At 39.8% G+C, this 21,288-nt stretch overlaps 1 protein-coding gene across 2 annotated transcripts; it reads right to left on the minus strand.

Annotated features, from left to right (window-relative positions):
* Positions 1-22: 22 nt before the first annotated feature.
* Positions 23-15,938, minus strand: pou2f3 (POU class 2 homeobox 3). Of its 2 annotated transcripts, XM_028466861.1 has the most exons (13): positions 15,855-15,938; positions 15,545-15,601; positions 11,163-11,191; positions 7,906-8,004; positions 7,307-7,412; positions 6,953-7,041; positions 5,009-5,185; positions 4,761-4,902; positions 2,730-2,860; positions 2,248-2,412; positions 2,098-2,140; positions 1,645-1,759; positions 24-491 (listed from the first exon to the last, which is right to left on the minus strand). In XM_028466861.1, exons 2-13 carry the CDS (start codon positions 15,591-15,593, stop codon positions 449-451), a joined length of 1,188 nt encoding a protein of 395 aa, XP_028322662.1. In that variant the 5' UTR covers positions 15,594-15,601; positions 15,855-15,938; the 3' UTR covers positions 24-448. The 2 variants fall into 2 exon arrangements, with proteins under 2 accessions (XP_028322661.1, XP_028322662.1); XM_028466860.1 differs by lacking the exons at positions 15,545-15,601; positions 15,855-15,938 and adding an exon at positions 11,268-11,389 and having other exon boundaries at positions 23-491.
* Positions 15,939-21,288: the final 5,350 nt, after the last annotated feature.

Below are 21,288 nucleotides of genomic sequence, written 5' to 3' on the forward strand. Positions count from 1 at the left end.
TTTTTGACCAGCTGTCCGTGAACCACCAGTTGAGAATCGCTGCTTTACACTTCAGCTGTGTTAAGCCCCAGTGGTGAAACGTGGTGGAAAACAGCTTATTGACTTTAAGGCAGTCATCATTAAAGGTGAAGCTGCAAAAGTCCTTAATATACCACTGACTTTATTATAAACATTAAGATATTCTACAATATTACAGTTTAAGTTGTTCCACAATCAAAAACAATGTAAATTTAACTTAAATCCTTCAACATTTAAAAAGCAAGTGAGAAGCAATCTTAAGTCTAAAGTGTGTGTGTGTGTGTGTGTGTGTTGCAGTCCTCTGCTGTGCTGCTGTGTGTCCTTGTTGTGGTTCCAGGTCAGTGTTTAGTAATCCAGCTCAAACGCAGGAAGACGTCGTCCTCTTCAGATCCTTCACAGATAAAGCTTCATGTGATTCAGTTTATGTTCCTCAGTGATGATACGCAGCAGAGTTCCAGGAACGATACAAGTAACTGAAACACCACACAGAGGAAGAGGAGGGTTATTATCCCCCGCCACAAAGTGTGGAAGGGGAAAATAGGTTTGAGTTCCATCCGTCTGAGGCAAAGGGGACAGCTTTTCTCAGAAACTGTTTAAGATACAATAACCAAATTCAGTGTGTGGCTTCAGGGTATTGATACCTTGATGGAGTTCGAAAATGAGAAGCGTGCAATTATTTTTTCCGGAGTTATTTCCCTTGTTCCGTTTTTTTTTTTACTCTGACAGCTTTTCTCAGAAACCGTTTAAGACAGGGTAACCAAATTTGGTGTGTGACTTCAGAGTATCAATACCTTGATGGAGTTCAAAAATTAGAAGTGCACAATTATTTTTTCCGGAGTTATTGCCCTAATTCTGTTTTTCTTTACTATGTTTGAGGTATCTTCAAAGGGGGACAACTTTTCTTAGAAACAGTGTAAGATAGTTAGTAATTTAATATTCTGATGTGATAATATTTTTATATTTATTGTTATTATTCTGTCTTCCATATTCTTTCGCAGGTAACCTAACTTCCACTTTTAATCAGATTGTACTCATCAGAGTACACCAGCCTTAAGGACATATATTTGTAGGAATATTATGAACAATGCATTTGTAAGATTATGGTCATTTAGATTTTTCCCCCAAAATAACTAGCAGGGTTTCTGGTGAGAAGGAGGCTAAGGTAGTATTTATTCCTGTTTCTTTTACTCATTTAGATTTATTTTATTTAGTTGTATCTTTTATTTTTCTCATAATTTTTATTATTTTGGTTTATTTAATATTCCATCCATTTTCAGATCCGCTTGTTCCTATTTTTCAGGGTTTTATCTAATATTGATATATTTCATTTCATTTTATTTCATCCAATACAATATTTAATGGTTTTTGTGTGACAATTTCAGCAGACAGCAATCCCAATTTTGTCATTGAGTTTTTAAAGAAACAAAACCCTTTCAGTTGCCATGGCAACAACAAGCCTGCGGGTCACAAGCTTTTCAAAGTAGCAATGATGTAAAAACCAAGAGCAAACTTAACAGCCCGATAAAGTTCGAGACCTTCCAGATTGTATCCAAAACAGGATACTGATGTTGTTGTATATTTACATTACGTTTCTTATAACCTATCATATACAGTATTGATCCTCACCCTGGGGAGCTGTAGACTGCAGGGTTGACCTGAGAGTTAAGAGCGACTGAGGCTGCACTCAGACTGTTGGGAGAAGCTTCACGGCTCAAATTGTTTGGAGAAGAACTCGATGAAACTGGAAGAGAAAAAAAAGACCAAAAAGCTGCAGTTGCACTTTTCTCATGTAGAAAAATTAACAAAACCTGGCCATTAGTTTTCCTTTGAAAAAAAAATAAAAGTGTAAAAAAAAAAAAAATGAAGCTAACATAAATAAGCTAAAAATAAGGTAATACAAGATAAGATATGATCAAAGTTAAATTGTGAATAATATAAAACCATTTTTAAAAGGAGAAAGAAAAAGAAAGTTTCATTCAGTTTCACTATTGCGGTGGAGATGTAGTATCAAAAAATCTAATAAACTGCATTAAAGTAAAATATGATATGTTACAATATCATTTAGTGAAAGTGACTTACCTCCACCTGAAGCCAGAGGGCTGTAAGGTCTGGATGAAGAAGCCTGGAAGAGCAAAAAAATGAAAATGATTTAATTGTATACTTTTAAAAATGTTCTTATTTGGCTTTAAATCCAGTTATGTGAGTACGAAAAATCATTGGAAGTTCTACCATTCGGGAGTTGAAACTTTGAGACTTGACGGGTAAACTTGTCATAGGACAGAAGATCCTTTTCTCCTTCTGACGGCGGTTACAGAACCAGACTCGAACCACCTCCTTCTCCATGGACAGCTGCTCGGAGATCAGTGAGATCTCCTCCGAGTTGGGCTTTGGGTTCTGAAAGGATAAAGACAAGTGCAGAGGTTTGTAACATGTTGTTGTTGTTTTGCAGATATGTTAGAAGTGGTTCTGTGATTGATTTTGATCAATGAAGATATTTTTCATCTTCATAAACTGTTTGCTCTGTAAAAAGTTCTTTACTTTTCTATCGTTAAATTTAAATGTGCCCTTAGGTGGCTCTGAATCATGACCCCATGCTTGGTTTGGATTTTCTTCTTTCTGGACAATGTTACTCCAACTTTCTTGGACTTGAGTCAATGTGCAAAAAATATGATCCCACGTTTTAAACACATAAAAACCTAAATCCATCTCACATCGTGGAAACGTTTCTCCAGAGTCATTTTGATGTTTGTTTCGATGCTCGTCCTCTTTTTCCTTTTGCGCCCGTAGCCTTCTATCAGCGGCAGTGCGTTGGGGTTGCTCATGGAATCAGCAGGTGAGTTTTCTAAAGCAATGACAACATCGAACCACCACTTTACAACAGTGGGCAATGAGTAGTACTCAACATTTAGTTACATGATACATGGCTTTTTTAAGATGTTTTGTGTTTGATTTTCATGTTATTGTTGGGTTCTAGTAGCTCTGTTGGTTTTGTGGTCATTTGCCTTGTTTAAGTTTAGTTTGGTTGGAAGGGGGAACTGTGTTTATCAGATAAAGACATAGTTTAGGCCTCATTGATTAGTAAAAAACTTAAAAATTGCTTTTTGAAAGTTTTTATTTTTACCTCTACTTTAACCACTCGGTTTACTGACATTGTCGGAAAAGTTTTCTGCATTGAATTGTGGGATGTGGAGTCCTGTAGACCAGTGATTCCCAAACTTTTCACAGTTACGTACCCTTTCAGATATTTAAGCTGAAGCTACATACCCCAATACTGCACACTTAAAACACAATAATCCTAATGTCATATACAATGTAGCCCTAGAGTAATAATAATAATAATATGTAAGCACACAAGAAAAGATCTTATTCATAAATACATTTGGCATGTGTAATTAATGGAAATGCACGGAGGCTCCTAACTGCTGGTCGATTTATATTCTAGTTTCCAATGTTGTCACGTTGTTTTGAATACTTATTAATGTACCCTCATGACAACTTGCGTACCCCTGGGGGTACCCGTACCCTACTTTGGGAACCGAGGCCGTAGACTGAAGCAAAGAGGTTTTTCCCCTTCATTCTTACCGGGATTTCTTGTGTTTCTTCGCCATACAAGGAAAACAATCATTTGTTTGACTTCATGTTTTTTTTCCACATTTTTTCCTGGTTATCCCATTGATACAGCCTCACTCCCCAACAAATTAAATATCGGCCTGATTTGGATCTTTCTAAACCCCAAAATTAACTATTACCATTGTTTTGCCACAACTTTCACACAACAGAAATGTATTGTGAAGTCACTTTGGCAGAGTCTTGGGGGGAAAACACAAGAAATCACAGTAAGAATGAGGCTCCACATCCCACAATGCTTGCGAAACTTTAACAACAATGTCAATAAACCTAGTCAAAACAAACTTTCAACCAGAAATTTCAACCTTTTACATCTTTTTTGAGCAAATTATCTTTGATTTATGAGGCCTACACGTCTGAATAAATAAATAAAAAATAAAAAAATCCAACAGCTTTAAGGTTTTGTAATGAATATCTGAGGTTGTGGGTTTAAACCCGTGTGGTACTTTCTCAGTTGTCTTTCCTTTGCTCTTGTGTATTGTTTTTGTTTTGCTATCTTTGTCAGTTCTTGTTTGATTAATCTGCTCTGGTTTCTCATGGTCTCTGTGTCTGTGTGTTTATAACCCCTTCTTATATTTTGCATCCCGTGTTTTGTCAGTCTGTAAGCGCAGAAAGTACGTGTAGAACACCTCTCCCACAGCTGAAGCCTATCTCGCTGTTTACAGTAACTTCTGAAGCTGTTCTTGTGCAGTTGTGAGTGTTTGCTGGTTTATTGTCAGTCTGCATTTATTCTATAAAATGGCCATTAGATGTAAGTCCCGCCCTTTGCTTTTTTTGAGTGTGACAAATTAAATCACAAAAATTGGGGGACCTACAACAGAAACTTGTGGAACCCCTTTAATCAACCAAAGATTGGTTAAGGTGTGAGGGGATTGAGCTTCCTTTTTTAAAATTTTTTTTTTTTTTACTTTTCCCTAGTTTGATGAGAATCAAACTAAGAATTGTTGCTTCGGATTGGATTTGTTGACACCAGAATACTTAATGTTTTTTTTTTCACTAAACAACCCTCGTGTAGTTAGTTATTTATATCTGACCTGTATTTTGATCACTTTTGACTCTGTTCTAGTAGAGGTATGTTTGTGTTTCTGTAAAGGTATTGTAGTGTAGTGTTGTACCTGCGTCACCCAGCCATTTCTCCAGGAGTGGTTTGAGCTTGCACATGTTTTTGAAGCTCAGGTTGAGAGCCTCAAACCTGGAGATGGTCGTCTGACTGAAGTCGTTCCCGTACAGTTTTCCCATGGCGAGGCCCACGTCTCCCTGTCAGATAGCAAATAACAAGTTACTCAAGACAAATTCAGGTTAAAACACAATTTATATCTAAGACTTTTTAGACACATAATCAATGTGTTCTCCAGTTAATGACCTGCGTGAAACCCAGTTTGATGCGTCTCTGTTTGAAGGCCTTGGCAAACTGCTCCAGTTCCTCCAGATCACTGGGCTCCTCCTGAGGTTGCACTGACATGTGTTTGGGCATCTGTAAGTGAGACATGTCCATGTGTGTCTCCATCGAAGGTCCAGTTAATCCCGAGCGACTCATAGCCTGAATCCACAAACAGTACAATATCACAGAGAGGAAGCCTGGAATCTGTTAACCATCAAACATGATTCATTAGTATTAGGTTTATTCAAAATCTTTACTTTTTGTTCTTAGAAATATACTATTGTGTGTTTGAAAATAGACAACTAATCATTATTTCAATGAATCTGTAATATTCTTGAGTTATGAATTTCCTATGGAGTCTTGAAATCCTCAATGAGTCACATTGTTTATCTGTGGAGTCATTCTTTACCTGAGGAGTCATGAGTTATCCGAGGAGTCATTATTTACCTGAGGAGCAATTATTTATCTAAGGAGTAATTTACCTGAGGAGTCATGAGTAATCTATGGAGTCACGAGTTACCTGATGAGTCATGAGTTACCTATGGAGTCATGAGTTAACTGATGAGTCATGAGTTACCTGATGAGTCATAAGTTACCTATGGAGTCATGAGTTACCTGATGAGTCATGAGTTAACTGATGAGTCATGAGTTACCTGATGAGTCATAAGTTACCTATGAAGTCATGAGTTACCTATGGAGTCATGAGTTACCTATGGAGTCATGAGTTACCTATGGAGTCATGAGTTACCTATGGAGTCATGAGTTACCTGATGAGTCATGAGTTACCTGAGGAGTCATGAGTTACCTGATGAGTCATGAGTTACCTGATGAGTCATAAGTTACCTGAGGAGTCATGAGTTACCTGATGAGTCATGAGTTACCTGAGGAGTCATGAGTTACCTGATGAGTCATGAGTTACCTGAGGGGTCATGAGTTACCTGATGAGTCATGAGTTACCTGAGGAGTCATGAGTTACCTGATGAGTCATGAGTTACCTGATGAGTCATAAGTTACCTGAGGAGTCATGAGTTACCTGATGAGTCATGAGTTACCTGATGAGTTATAAGTTACCTATGGAGTCATGAGTTACCTGATGAGTGATGAGTTACCTGATGAGTCATGAGTTACCTGAGGAGTCATGAGTTACCTGAGGAGTCATGAGTTACCTATGGAGTCATGAGTTACCTGAGGAGTCATGAGTTACCTATGGAGTCATAAGTTACCTATGGAGTCATGAGTTACCTGATGAGTCATGAGTTACCTGATGAGTCATGAGTTACCTATGGAGTCATAAGTTACCTATGGAGTCATGAGTTACCTGATGAGTCATGAGTTACCTGATGAGTCATAAGTTACCTGAGGAGTCATGAGTTACCTGATGAGTCATGAGTTACCTGATGAGTTATAAGTTACCTATGGAGTCATGAGTTACCTGATGAGTGATGAGTTACCTGATGAGTCATGAGTTACCTATGGAGTCATAAGTTACCTATGGAGTCATGAGTTACCTGAGGAGTCATGAGTTACCTGAGGAGTCATGAGTTACCTATGGAGTCATGAGTTACCTGAGGAGTCATGAGTTACCTATGGAGTCATAAGTTACCTATGGAGTCATGAGTTACCTGAGGAGTCATGAGTTACCTGATGAGTCATGAGTTACCTGAGGAGTCATGAGTTACCTGAGGAGTCATGAGTTACCTGATGAGTCATGAGTTACCTATGGAGTCATAAGTTACCTATGGAGTCATGAGTTACCTGAGGAGTCATGAGTTACCTGAGGAGTCATGAGTTACCTATGGAGTCATGAGTTACCTGAGGAGTCATGAGTTACCTGAGGAGTCATGAGTTACCTATGGAGTCATGAGTTACCTGAGGAGTCATGAGTTACCTGATGAGTCATGAGTTACCTGATGAGTCATGAGTTACCTGAGGAGTCATGGCCAGTCCAGGCTGATGTGGGAGGAGGCTGCTTTGACTCTGGCTTGGAAGGGTTAGCAGGTTCTGCTGAAGGAGAGCTGTAAACATGTAAACATGATTCATTTTATTTTTTTATTTCAATAACACACGCTGTTTTTTTGATGACTCAGCAAAATGAAAATGGGTTTACACAAAAGATTCTTTCTTTTGGAACAATCTAATTTGTGCTGATACCAGGGGTGGATAGTATTATAGGTGTATTTAGCTAAGCATCGTACTCAAGTACACATTTTCAGTATTTGTACTTTCACTCAAGTTAAAAAAAGGTTTTCCACCTAGTGCCCTGAGTTTGTGATAGACTACCTTGGTGACCAGAGGGACTTTGTGAAAGCAGGAATGGTGACGGTGACGACAGGTGAGACGGAGGCATCAGAACCAACTGCTGCATGGAGTGCAGAGACGTGAGCTCCTTGGCAACAAAACAATAAACCTCACATTAATGTAAGTCTCAACCTGAAAAATCCCTTAATGTTATTGCATTTTATTAGATTTTTTTGTTGCTGTACAGTAATCCATTTTGTAAACACAAATTTAGGACATTGTGATTAATTATGGCCAATTGATAAAACATTTTTCCATTTTATCTGTTTTTGATGAACAGAGAAGTTTTTGTGTTACAATACAGGAACTCAACCAAGCCATTATTGATCCAAAAAAAAAAATAAACACAAATAATAGGCTACATTGAGCTTTTATTAAAATATACATGTAATATTGTAATATTAGATTAGCCCTATATGCTGATTAAAAACAAGTATAACAATAACAAAAAATAATAATAGAAATGTATACTATATTTAAAAACTATTTTAAAATCAATTTTATAACATTATGTTGAGGTTACTTTAAAAAATAAAAAATAGCAATAACACAAAGAGCAGTTTATCTGTTCAGTGACGTACCCCAGTCATCTGACTGCTGTGCACAGGAGGGCTGTGTGTCAGGTGGCATGTTTTCAGGGCTGTGACTGAGTGGGGTGAGTCGATGTCTTCTGTTTTTATCTGATAACATCCAAAGCACAGAAACATATTTTATAGTTATTGACCTTTGTTCACATTGCTTTTGGGCAAGCCTTTATGTAAATAACCCCAGACCTGTCTCACCTGCTGCCTCACCTGCTGCCAGGACAAAATCCCAATGATATTTTATCCCATTTGATAAAATAGCAGTGAAAAGAATTCTATCTCATACTTAAAAATAACGTAACACATATTCCCTAACAAGCAATTTAGAATAACATTTTATTGTTATTTAAAAAAAGAAAAAAGAAAAACAGTTTGGCAACTCCTCTTAAAGGGGCAGTGTTGTGTAAAAAATCACTTTTAGTGGTTTTGCTACAGTGATATACATTCCTTTAGCCTCATTGAGAGGGTCAAAGTTAAAAAAGTTCTGTTTCCTCCCTCCTTTGTTATGCCATATTTTGTAAAAATTCAGCTCCAAATGGGTGAGTTGGATTTTTCTCACTTTGTGACATCACATCGCGGAAACTCCTCCTCCTGACAATCTAAGAATGTGAGCTACTCCCTCTCAAACTACTTCACAAGTAAAACAGACACTGCGGTTTAATATAGAATATACGCTATACTTTATTGTCATATAGTATATGTAAAGCTACATACACAAAATTTGTTCTCTACATTTAACCCCTCCGTGAGGAGCAGTGAGAAGCCATGGTGTAGCACCCAGGGAGCAGTTCCACTTTTAGTAATCATTATATTGCCTCGTATCACCTATGACACGATGTGACGTGTTTGTGACCCAATGTGACGCAGCGGTAAGACAAAACAAATGATTATCAGCTTAAATGCACTATTCCTGTGGTTAGGAGAGGTGAGGAGGAGAAGAAAGTGACTTAGCAGCTTAACACTTTGCTGAGTGTTTGAAACAGATGTCTGACTCCGCTGCTGCTGCTGCTGCTGCTGCTGCCACACACACACTGAAGCAGTGTGAGACAGACTCACAATCACAATAGCCACTTAAATATCCATTTTACTGTAATGTGCAATTTTTTGGCAGAAAACAATAACAAGAGTCTGTGGATAGCAAAAGAAAATCGCTTTGGTGATCACTGATCACCCTCTCAGAGCGATGCATGGAGTCTGCGTCTATAGACATGCTAATGCATGAAGGCCCCAAAACCGCTTGTTTTTAGAAGCGTCATTAAAGTGACTTTTCAGAGGGCTAAAACTCTGAAAGACAGGCAAGTTTGGGAAAATAAACCTAAAATACTGTGCTGTTGGGGTTCTTAGCACAAATAGAGATGGGTTAAAAATAGCATAATACTGGACCTTTATTGAGCAGCAAGAGATACATAAAAATTGATAGAATAAGAATGAAAAAGAATACACCAACTGTGTATATCTACATCTTTAAAAAAGAAAGCAATATATAGGCTATATATTTATTTATTTATTATGATTAGGGTAATAAATAGGGATGTCCCGATACAACTTTTTCGCTTCCGATATAATACCGATATTGCAACCTTGCATATCGGCCGATACCAATATTGATCCGATACAATATCAGCACAAATCATACATACTTTTATTACTTGTTTTGTAGTGTGGAATGTTAACAAAGGCTTGATTAAGTGATGTTACTCAAACAGAGAACAATAGCCAGCAACAGTAGGTTACTTTGTTGGAGTGTGAACCACAGTCACCTAAAGACAGAAGTGCTGGAGCTGAAAATTTTATCAAAGAACTTATATCAGTGATTTTAGATGCAGTCTGATGAAATCCGATATTCGTTTTCTGACTGATATTGGACTGATATCCAATATCAGTATTGGATTCAAGTCATATCAATAAGGTGTTGAAACAGCTCTCAGGTGTTGGCATATAATCATTAGTAACAGTTCAAATCTGGGATTTTGTCCTCTGATGATCTCATCATTGGGATTTTGTACTGGTTTGGTCTCACCATCTGTCTCACCCCTCCGAGCTGAGGCGCCTCCTGGAAACGGTGAGAAACACTTTCCACAGCCAAGCTGAATATTTGGAGAAGAGTCTAAATAGCTGCAAACTGTTTGATTTTCTTCCTCACGGAAGTTTTAAACATCAACATGCTAAAATGATAGTTTACCCTGAGGATGTTAACAGATGATTTAACAGTCGACATGTCAGTTGAGTTTATCGTCTCCAGGATGTTTACGGTACTAACAACAAGCTTTTCTGGCAATTCTTTTGTTCACCTGTAACTTTATTGAAAGAAAATCCATGAAATCCAATGAATCACAAAGAAATACCAAGTGACTTATTACAGTAACAGTTATTGTCCCTCACTGCGTCTAAAATTGTGGATTCTTATGTTAAAGTAACAGTTTTCAATTGTGTGTTTGAATACTTTATAGAATTTTTTGTGCTGTTTTACTGCATGTAAAAATGTGTTTTTCATTTTTTAGTGAGGCTTTTTACATGTTTTTTTTCTTTCTTTCTTTCTTTTATTCATTTGAAAAGAATGTGTCTATTATTTAGGGCAAGGCATCTCAAAGCTCAAAAAAAAAAAAACTAAAAGAATCTCACAACAATGTTGTGCTTACAGAACCCGGGGCAGAACGAACAGGATTACCGTGAAGGGACACAAAACTAACTCAAACATCTAAAATGATATTAAAGAGGCCAGACAAAAACAACAACAACAAAAACAGACATAAATACTCATGAATTAATAAAGACTACCCCTTAAAACATCAAGAATAAAACCTTTGAACGACATCAGCATATCTACACACATCACACTCAAAGGGAACTAATACTTTTGCGGACACAAAATGATCATAAAATACCTAAAATGACAAATATCTTAAAATGTGTGACTACACTGACTCGGTTGCTGTTGATGGTCGAATGTAACCAACTGTGTAACTAGCTTTGAAACAGTGTAAAATCCATGTCAAACTCAATGCAACAGCATTCATATTCATTCATATGTTTACCCAATCGGTTTTAATAAAAAGGGAAAAAAATAAAAAAAATAAAAAATTCCATTATTATTACAGTTATCTTTTTTAAGAAGTATTTTAAAAGTTTTATAAAAATTTCTCAAACACAGTCGACAATACAATCAGTTTGGAGACACAATATCAAAAAGCACTACAAAGTAAAGGCGCTCATAGACTTTTTAAAAGAAGAAAGCAAAGAGAGCTGTTTCTTACCTGCCGAATGAAGTCGATTCCATTTAGCTCTGAGGGTTGAAAAACAAAAGAAAAATAGATATTAGAATAAACATCATTGATATTTAAAATACATTCAGGACAAACCTTTCATGTCAAATGTACTGTACATGATCAACTCTTTTGCCAGGGCTCGTCCCAACATGGGTTTGCAAGAAGTTTAGACAAGTAGCTCCACGAGGCAATCGCAATGGCCCTATGGAGCGTAATGCAATTGCGTAGCCAAAAACAGCTCTGATCTCAGCTCACAATAGGTACAAGGCGAAGAAGAACACTCGGGACAAGATGCCAGAGACGGACAACTATACACACAGTCCTATGGGTACATACACACGGGGAGAACATGCAAACTTCACGCCAAGGGTCAAACCAAGTACCTGAAAGCTGAATTACAAACAAACTCTGGCTTTCAGTCAAAATGAATTCAGCAGAGGTTTTCATTCTGTGACGGGGAAACGCAAACCTCCACAAACATCAGATTGTACCAATAGTATATGGTGTTTCCCTCCTAGAATTATTCAAATTCTGGCTGAAGTAAGATTGTATGAGTAACTTTTTTTGATATTGGTATTTTCCTGCAGTGAAACATCAGTGGCTTTTGCTGAAGGCTAATAGTGTTCTACATATCGATCTGTTCCATGCATCACCCTCGTCAATATTTGTCACAATTTGGGATTAATAAGGTACCATGTGCTGCTGAGCTATTTTTCTTATGCCCATGGTCATGAGTTTGTTATTATTTTTCTGTTTAGTTTTGGGTTGGTGGTCAGTGTTGGTACCATCCCTGTCTGTATTCTGTGGATTTGGCTCCTCTCTGCATCAGTATGTACCAACCCTCTTCCTCCCCCAATAACAACCATTAATAAATTATTACCAAAGCGAAATCTGACACATTTAAAAAAAATGGTTCTCATTGGCTATCATAAAACAAAATTAAACTTAATATAGTTTATGCTAGGTACTTAAAAGCTCTCAAACTTTAGTGATTAAATAACTTTATTTCTCAATATCATTAGCATCAATTTATTTGATTAAATCATTTTATTTGAAGTCTAAAACTGACAAAAAACAATTGGCTTATGTGTTCACAAACTACTAGAAAGAATTTTATAGAACCATAATTAGTCTAGTCTTTTCTCTTTCATGTGTTTTCAGGATTGATCAATCATCTTTTTCAAACAAAAAGTCCGTTCTTTGATGAAATATGACTAGAAAAAAGATATTGTCACTATTGTTTAACAATACCTCAGTTTTTTGTTATCTTGTGGCAAATCAACTCAAACAGCCTCGTCATACCCTACACACTGTTGACTGGCTGAGAAAGATCACATGTTTTTTTTTTTTTTTTATTAGAACAAAGATGCACAGGTGAATCTTATTAATGATTAATGTCAACTATACTAACAAATAGAGTTGGCTTTGGGGTGAAAACATATGAGTTTATAAGGACAGGATGGGCAGAGAGTGAGACGTGCTGATAAGTGAACACATTTGAAAGTCAAAATGAATCTGTTGGACACGCACATACACACACACACACACACATAGACGCGCACACACACATGCACGCACACACACACACATACACACGCACGCGCACACACACTCCAACTGACCCCAGACACGCATGAAAAAATTATGCAAATATACCTTTAACCTCCACACTAAGTTACTGCCCTCCAAGACCCCCCCACCCCCCCACCCCCACCCCAAAAAAAATGCATCCACATCATTGCTGCTGTTTACAACCGAGGTGCCACACTTTCCAGTATGGAAATGACCATGACATGCAAATCAGCTGTGAGCACAGGAAGCCTTGCACACACACACACACACACACACACACACACACAGACAAAAGATGGCCCAACGTAAAACAACCAATAGTTTCACAACATTTGACATCTTATAATTTAATCCACACATCACAATCAGTTTGTGGTCAGCTCGTGGCTTGTTTTTTTTTTAATGTCAAATAATGCAGCCCAAAAGAAACCACGACCCCTTACAATAAATAACCAACGTCTGTTCTATTGAGAGGTGCGAACCAGTGAATCTGAGAAATATTACGTTAATCAAATAATGAATTTACTTTTCAAAGAGCTTCGTCACGACATGAGAAGTCTCTCAGAGGACATTCCTCCACACTCGCCCATAGGAATGCCACTAAAATACAGAGTTAAGCATCCGATCCAAAGATTACAACATCACACTCTGCACTTAATCCAATGCTTTACTAAACCAGTAATGTAAAGACCTAAAAATATCTCATCTAAAACTTTGATCCAAATGGTTTGTCTACATTATACTTTTAAAAAGAGAGATTTATTCAAGTGGCTACAATGCAGGGGACATTACCCTGCTTTATGATATTACATGAATGTTACCATTTTATATTTGATTGTTTCTGTTTCCTTAAGAAAGAAAGAAAGAAAGAAAGATCAATTAAAGAAGAGGAAAAAGAGAAGGGAAAACTTCAAGGACCCAAACCCAGTGATTCCAAGAAAGAAAGACAGAATGGTAATGGTTTAATATTTCCCTGTTTTGCATATTTAGGCTGTTAATCCATGAGAGTCATGGGTCACTGAAGCCTGTTCATGTCACCTGTCCGTCACAGGATTAACTCACAGAAACACACAACTACACACTCTAACACATACACACTCACTCCTATACACACCACTTAGACTCCACTGAACTAACAAACTCATTGGTTTTTGGACGGATGGAGATAAAAAGCAAAAACAAAGAAGTCACAAAGTTACTATTCATCGAAAATGATGTTCGAGAATTGAGTCTCCCAGAAAAAAAAGTACATTTAAAATGAAATCAACAATTGGTCAACCTTATCAAAGACGTTCATTCCAGCAAGATTATTTTTGAATAATATGGCAAGGTTTCATTTATTCAGACAACTGTTCCTCAGGAAATCTACATTGATCTCCTGACGTTTCGACAGCGAACTGCCAGTCTTCGTGGCAGCATCAAAGGAAACATCAAAGCGATCATCAGACGCCTCTGACGAAGACTGGCAGTTGACTGTCGAAACATGTCAGGATTGTCTGAAGAAATGAAACCTTAACATCAAAGATGTTTCTAAACGCAATTTAAATATTTTGAATATATGTCTTAAGCTATTTAATCGCATGTTGCTCAGTAAAATATGAGCATGTAAGAAAATGAACCACTAACTAGCAGCCTTGATGGGATGTAGCTCACCTCTGCATTACCTATCAGGACATATCGTTATCAGTTAACTGTTGTCAGGACTGAGACAGACTGACGCCCAGAGGGAGCAGTGTGTTTTAGTGCAGCAGCAGGATCATTCATAAATCACATTCCACATCAGCTCCTCTTTAAACATGGACAGACTCTTCAAACTGTGGATGAATGTATTGTATCATGGATGGTTGTTGTTTGACAAATAACTTTAAAAATTGATTTATTTTTTTGAATCTAATGCCAGGTACTGTGACCTTGAGTGCTCGAGAGGCTCCTTTGAAACCGCATTTTTTTTCTAATCGTTATTAACATTAATACAATTCTTCAATTTATCATTACATTTCTGATGTACACACTAAAAAAAAAAAAATGAAAAACACGTAGAATCCACTCATTAACTTTTCTTGTCGTCCTTACTTGTGAAGTGTAAAATAATCCATAGGTGCTCACATCAACCCCCCCCCCCCCCCCCCCCCCCCTCGTAAAATGTGCACCTTTCACCACTTCCACTTCTAAATGGAAGTCGGAGTCACTTCTCTCATGCAAACCATTGTCTAAACAAAAGTTCCACTTTTTTTTCTTCTCCTGCTGGTTCCCACTGTTGTTTTGTTGCTAGTGTGTGTGTGTGTGTGTGTGTGTGTGTGTGTGTGTGTGTGTGTGTGTGTGTGTGTGTGTGTGTGTGTGTCCTGAGCCTGGGGGGGGCAGCCAGTTTATCTCAGTACACAGCCTCGGGCCTATTCTGGTACAGCAACCAACTGCCACGCACACACACACACACACACACACACACACACACACACACACACACACACACACACACACACACACACACACACACACACACACACACACACACACACACACACACACACACACACACACACCATATTTTCCATTTATTTCATCCAAATTAAGGGTTTAAGGTAATTTGTTGCATTTTTTTAACTTGTTACAGGAATGATCAGGTTTCCTTATGAGATTGCATGTTTAACTAAACACTTTACTGCTTTTACTCAGGTTGAATGAAATGAAACAAAGCTGAACAAAATGTAGATTTGAAAGAGTTGGAAAACATAACTATTTAAAGCCCCTAAAAAGCCTTGAGCAGCCTCCCTTTTATCATGTGTTCCATCAGTTCTTACCTGTCTGCACACCTGGTGCCTCCGAATGCTCCACACTGTCCGTGCTCATCTCAATACCTGCAAAGATAATAGGGGCTGATTTTCCTACAGGATTGTAACATGACTATGACAATGAGGCTATCAGGACACCCAGGAAAATTATTCTGAGTTCATGGTAATGGGCCCTCCCCACAGTCCTGTGTGATCCCTATTTGTAATATTCATCAGCAAGCTGGATATTTTCCATAAAGCACAGCCGCAGCAGTCCTAATGAGACCTCTGATTAACATACAGGGGTAAGTGAGGAGATAGTGATGGAGGGAGGACTCACCTGCTGCTGGAGATGCACACCTTGATGTTGGGCTCAGTCTGCAGGCAAAGGGTTTGGGATGAAAAATTTTGGAAATGTGTAGCGTGTCTCAGGGAGTTTTCCTGAGTGGAGCTGGGTTCATTTCTGCAGGGCACCCTGCACGCCCTGATTTGCATGAGGCTCAGTGCGTCCTATCCATGTACAGAGCATTTGCATAAAACAACAATAAGGTGGCTGCAGGTTCACAACCACAGTCTGTGAGTGCATGTTGGTGTGTCTAAACAGTGAAAAACACTGTCAAACCTAAATGTACTCAGTAAAGTTTTCTTAAATAATGTTTTTTTTTTTCATGCATAGGCATCAATTATTTTTATGGCTTTAAAAAAGTTTATGATAGGGTTCAGAAACATTAAAAATAAACAAATAAAATCACCATCCATCTGTCTTATCATTCTTCTTGATCCAATATTTATCTTTAGCCAAATCCTCTGGGATTCTGTACTGTTTCTAGGACAGCTGGTAGTTTTAATATTTCCTGTGAGTCCTATACTGGGGGCGGTCTGGGGATCATTGCTGATACTTGTGTCTTGAACACCATCAAAAAAATAGCCACCATGTGATGGCCCCAGATGCCTGTTTACTGTTTAATCTCAATGTGGAGGAGCTTTGGCTCTATTTTGAGCTCTTCCAGACTTGGGTTGGGCGATATGGATTAAAGCTCATATCTCAATATTTTTCCTCAAAATGGTGATAAAATATACAAATCTCGATATTTTTATCTTAATAAACTCTGACCAGAAAAACAATTCTGAGTTAAATTTGCTGATGCAAAATGCCACACAGGCATATTTATTAACAAACAGCTTATCAATATGTTCCACTTTAGTTTGTTCTAAGGGACAGCATGTGTGAGTGAGTTCTGTAGTGTGTCTTGTTTAGATGAAGGTCTGGGTTAGGACCAGTGTTTGGAATAATGGTGTTTAAAATAACGTCATTAGCTAACTGTGTTTTTTTTTTCAGTAACGGGGTAATCTAACTAATTACTTTTTATGCCGTTACAATGCAGTTAACGTTACTGAACATTATATGCGGTGCGTTACATGCATTGATTGAATAAACTGTGATCCGAAAGCACCCCTGGCTTCATACGCAGCTGTAGTGAGGAGGTGGGTTAAAAACAAGGTGAGCGATTATGATTGGCTAAGGCGGCATCATGTTTCATGGTAGCCAATCAGAGCCAGTGTTTTTACATTTGTGCCAGCACACGCGCCACACACACAACCACTACAGATTTGATGAAGCGGCAGAGATGGCGAGCGCGGAGCAATCTGATGAAAAGTTGGCATTTTTAAGGTGGCGATACAAACACTACTTTAAATTAATTGTGGTCAAAGACTTTGTCGACATCCGTTGTAAGCAACTCGAATTTAATGAAGCACCTCACAATGACACACGCATCTAAAAAATCTGAATTGTTTGACATATAGCTACTTTTTTTTAACAGTAATGCAAATAGTTACTTTCCTTGGTAATTAGTTACTTTTATTATAGAGTAATTCAATTACTAACTCAGTTAATTTTTGGAACAAGTAGTGAGTAACTATAACTAATTACTTTTTTTAAAGTAACGTTCCCAACACTGTTTAGGATGCACTAGTAATCATCTAACTGAGCTTTACATGTTCTGAGAAATAGAGAAAAAAAGAAATTCTTAGGTTATTTACATAACCCCGGTTCTATGAGTAATATGAGTGAGATATCTCACTATGGGAGGCACCCCCCATCTGCAACCCTCAGAAAAATGTATATCAATCCGTCAATCCTGATTGGCTGGTGAAACGTGTCCGTCCGCCAGGGACACTCCCACCTCCTACAAAAGGAAGAGGCGGACAGACACCATCCATTCAAAATAAGCACCTCTTCTCACTCGTTCGAACAAGAAGGGTTGTCTGGTGAGAAATCTCACTCGTATTACTCATAGAACCGGGGTTATGTAAATAACTTAAAGTTCTATTCATAATATTTAGTGAGATGTCTCACTATGGGATATGATGACTCCTGTATTGCAGACATGCTTATCGAGCAGATACCAGCCCGCAGGGCAGAAGTCTATCCACATCAGGACAGTAAAACCGCCCGTGCCATGCACGAGGCAGAAACGTTCAGCATGTAAGAGTGGACATACGTGAGGGGTGAGGTCCAACTTGCCGCCGTACAGATGTCCTAGACAGACACTCCCCTGAACAAAGCCCAGAATGTGGCAAGACCTCAAGTCGAGTGTGCGCGCAGACCCTCAGGCGGCCGCAGACCCTGACTCGTATAAGCCAAAGCAATGGCCTCCACAACCCAGTGTGACAGGCATTGCTTAGCAACAGGCTTCCCCTTACGAGGATTAGCCCATGAGACGAACAGCTGATCGCTCCACATTAGGCTCTTTGCCATGTCCATATAAGTACCCACCGCATGAACTGGACATAACACATTAGGCAGAAAAGGCCGAAAGGTCAATGGGAAAACATGAGCCCACCACCTTCGGCACAAGGCTGGGTTGGGCTTCAGAAAGATCCCTGCATCGCCCGGGAAGAGCTGAGCGCATGACAGGTAGACCGAGACCACATGAATGTCACTGACCCGCTTAGCTGATGCTAGAGCCAGTAACAAAACAGCCTTCAGAGAGGGGAATTTCGAACGAAGGAACACACTTTCACAGAGGAAAAGGCTTTGTGCTTGTCAATTAGGTCCTGCAGGAATGACAAAATCACCCCCACCAGGCACTGAAAGGGGATGTGACTTCTCTGAAGGCTGACAGATTGAGCCACTCAGGGGCCAAGCCCACAGCACCAGGCGCTTTGAGTGTGGGTGGAAAAATATGCCCCTCGCCTGTGACAGCAGGTCCCTGCGCAGCAGGAGCTGCCAGGGACGAGCACACAGCAACCGGTAAATCTCCGCTAGCCAGTGCATGGCTGGCCAATGTGGAGCCACCAGGATCAGTATTTGGCCCAACAGGGGGAATGCGTAAAGCAGCACACTCAGCCAAACTGTGTGCCAGTGCGTCTACGCCAAGGGGAGCATCCCTGCTGCGCAGGGAGCAAAACCTTGCATACTGCTCACTGCCCAAACTCGTGGGTGTAACACTCATTCCCCGTGTGCCGGCACGCCCATGGACAACAGGTTTGTGCCTGTGTTCAGGATCCCCGGGGCGTGCATTGCCCTCAATGAGAGGAGACAACTGCAGCTCCACAGGATCAGTTTACGCATCAGCATATGCAACCGACGGGAGCGCAACCCGCCCTGGAGGTTGACGTACGCCACAGTCGTGGTACTGTACCTCGGTCACGACGGCGGGCCACGGGATGATAGATGGGCAGCAGCACGTCTTCAAACATCCAGCATGTCCGAGCTGGGGAGAAGAGAAACTGGGATGCTCCTCTCATCTCCATTCGAGGAGGCAACAGACGGGGGGTGCTTTGCAGCCTGAGCCGGGGTGATGAAGATGGAGGAATTCAGAGGTCACGTCATTGTCGTCTCCACAGTCAAAATCCAAAATTTTCTCTCCAGGTGGAGGGACAAAAGCGATATCAGGCTGTGAGCCCCAGCAGGGCCTCGCACAGGTTCCCGTCTCCATCCTCTCCTCAACAACGGGCTCAGCCCTGAGAGGGGGGAGGAGGGGTCCCTGCTCTGCCAGGCTGCTTTGGCACGCCAGCAGTCTATCGAGGCTCTTCACCATAAAGGCGGCGCAGTGGAGGCAGGAGCCGGGGGCATCCAGGGCCTGCTGGGCATGTTCCAGGGCTAAGATTTTCTTTCCACACCTGCAAAGGCAATCCTCCACGCCTCCAGCTCCACTGGCGTGTGGGGTTTTTCTCTCCATTCTCCTCTTCTGTGCTGGGGTGCAGCAGGAAGAGGAGAATGGGTTGTGCTAGGTTGTGCTAGCGTGTGGCTGCTAGCCGCTAAGCTAGCTGAAGGCCGACATACAGCACCTGGGGACGGCAACGGCAGTGTCGGAACTGAGGCGCCAACTGGGGCTTAGGGTCTGGTGCTCTACAGCCTTGGGGTGGCGTTGAGCGTTCGCAGTGAGCCGAGACGAAGACATCGGTGTCAGCGGTTGGCTGTCGACGGCCGTGGGGGGCATCGAAGCAGTGCAGTTTCGAGTGTGGGAGCAGGGAAAAGCACTGGTTGACTTGGAGTGGTCGACAAAAAAGGATACCAACAGCAGCGTCCGGCAACGGAATCCAATAAGGGTCCACCTGTGGACGTTTCAGCTGCTGAGGCGAGAAGCTTCCTGAGTGAGAAGAGGAATTTGAATGGTGCTGCATTCTCCGCTCACTCTACTTATAGTAGGCAGGACTACCTTCGGCGGATGAATACATTTCACCATCCAATCAGGATTGGCATGATGAGATAGGGCTTCTGAGATATGACGCGGAGGCATATATCCCATAGTGAGACTTTGAAATGAATGTTATGAAAGAGAACAGTTCTGTGTTACAGTGAGTAGATAGAGGTGTAGATTGTGCTTGTACCACTTTTTTATTGCAAGTTATTGAACTGATGAATCCCAATGTGCAAATGTCTTTCTATTTTATATCAGGTGCACTTAGATTGCTCCACCGATAAATCTCAAGCCTTGCTAACCGTCTTTTTACAGTACGCACAATAATGTGTATGTTATCTGTTATAGCAAGGCATAATGCTATTTCAGCCTGTGTCAGGCCTTGATTGAAAAGGTACTTGATGCTTTGATCTACAGTATATGCTCCTGCTCCTCTGACATTGTTACAATGAATTATATTTTCCCCATTTGGGGTTACGGGACACTGGGAGGGGGTCGCCAGATGCCTTCAAGAAACTAAGAATTTTTTTGCTTATACGTATTTACCCTTTTTCTGCAACTACACCAAACTGAGCATATTTTAACCTATTTTAATTACTTTTCATTGCCATATTTTTGCTCCTTTTAATGCATTTTTGCTACATTACCCCCATTCCTGCCACTTCTCCTTCAATTTGTATTGCCTTTTCTGCTCATTTTTCCTCTTTCAAGACATTATCAGCACTCATAAACTCGTCCCACCTTCATTGACCCATTATTGTCACATTTAACATATTTTCACCAAATTTCATGCTTATTTTTGCCAATTTACACTAATTGTTCCAATATTGACACTTTGAACCCATGTATTATTTATTCTTTTTTTTAATAATGTTGTAATATTGTTATCTCAGTTAGTGTAAACATGGCAGAACAACTGTTGAATATCTGTGATTCAGTAAGGTACAGGCTTAGGCTACAAGAAATGTTTTTCTCCCGGCCCCTGTCTGAACATGGACGTAACAAAGTTCATTATTCCTTGTGAATTGTAAACTTTACCATGAAATGAAATATAATAACGTAATTTTTTTATCCACAGTGTGCGGTTTCCGGCTGCGAGAGAGGAAACAAGTGTTAAGATGAACT

This window comes from Gouania willdenowi, chromosome 14, assembly GCF_900634775.1.
Source record: "Gouania willdenowi chromosome 14, fGouWil2.1, whole genome shotgun sequence".
Lineage (NCBI taxonomy): Eukaryota > Metazoa > Chordata > Actinopteri > Blenniiformes > Gobiesocidae > Gouania > Gouania willdenowi.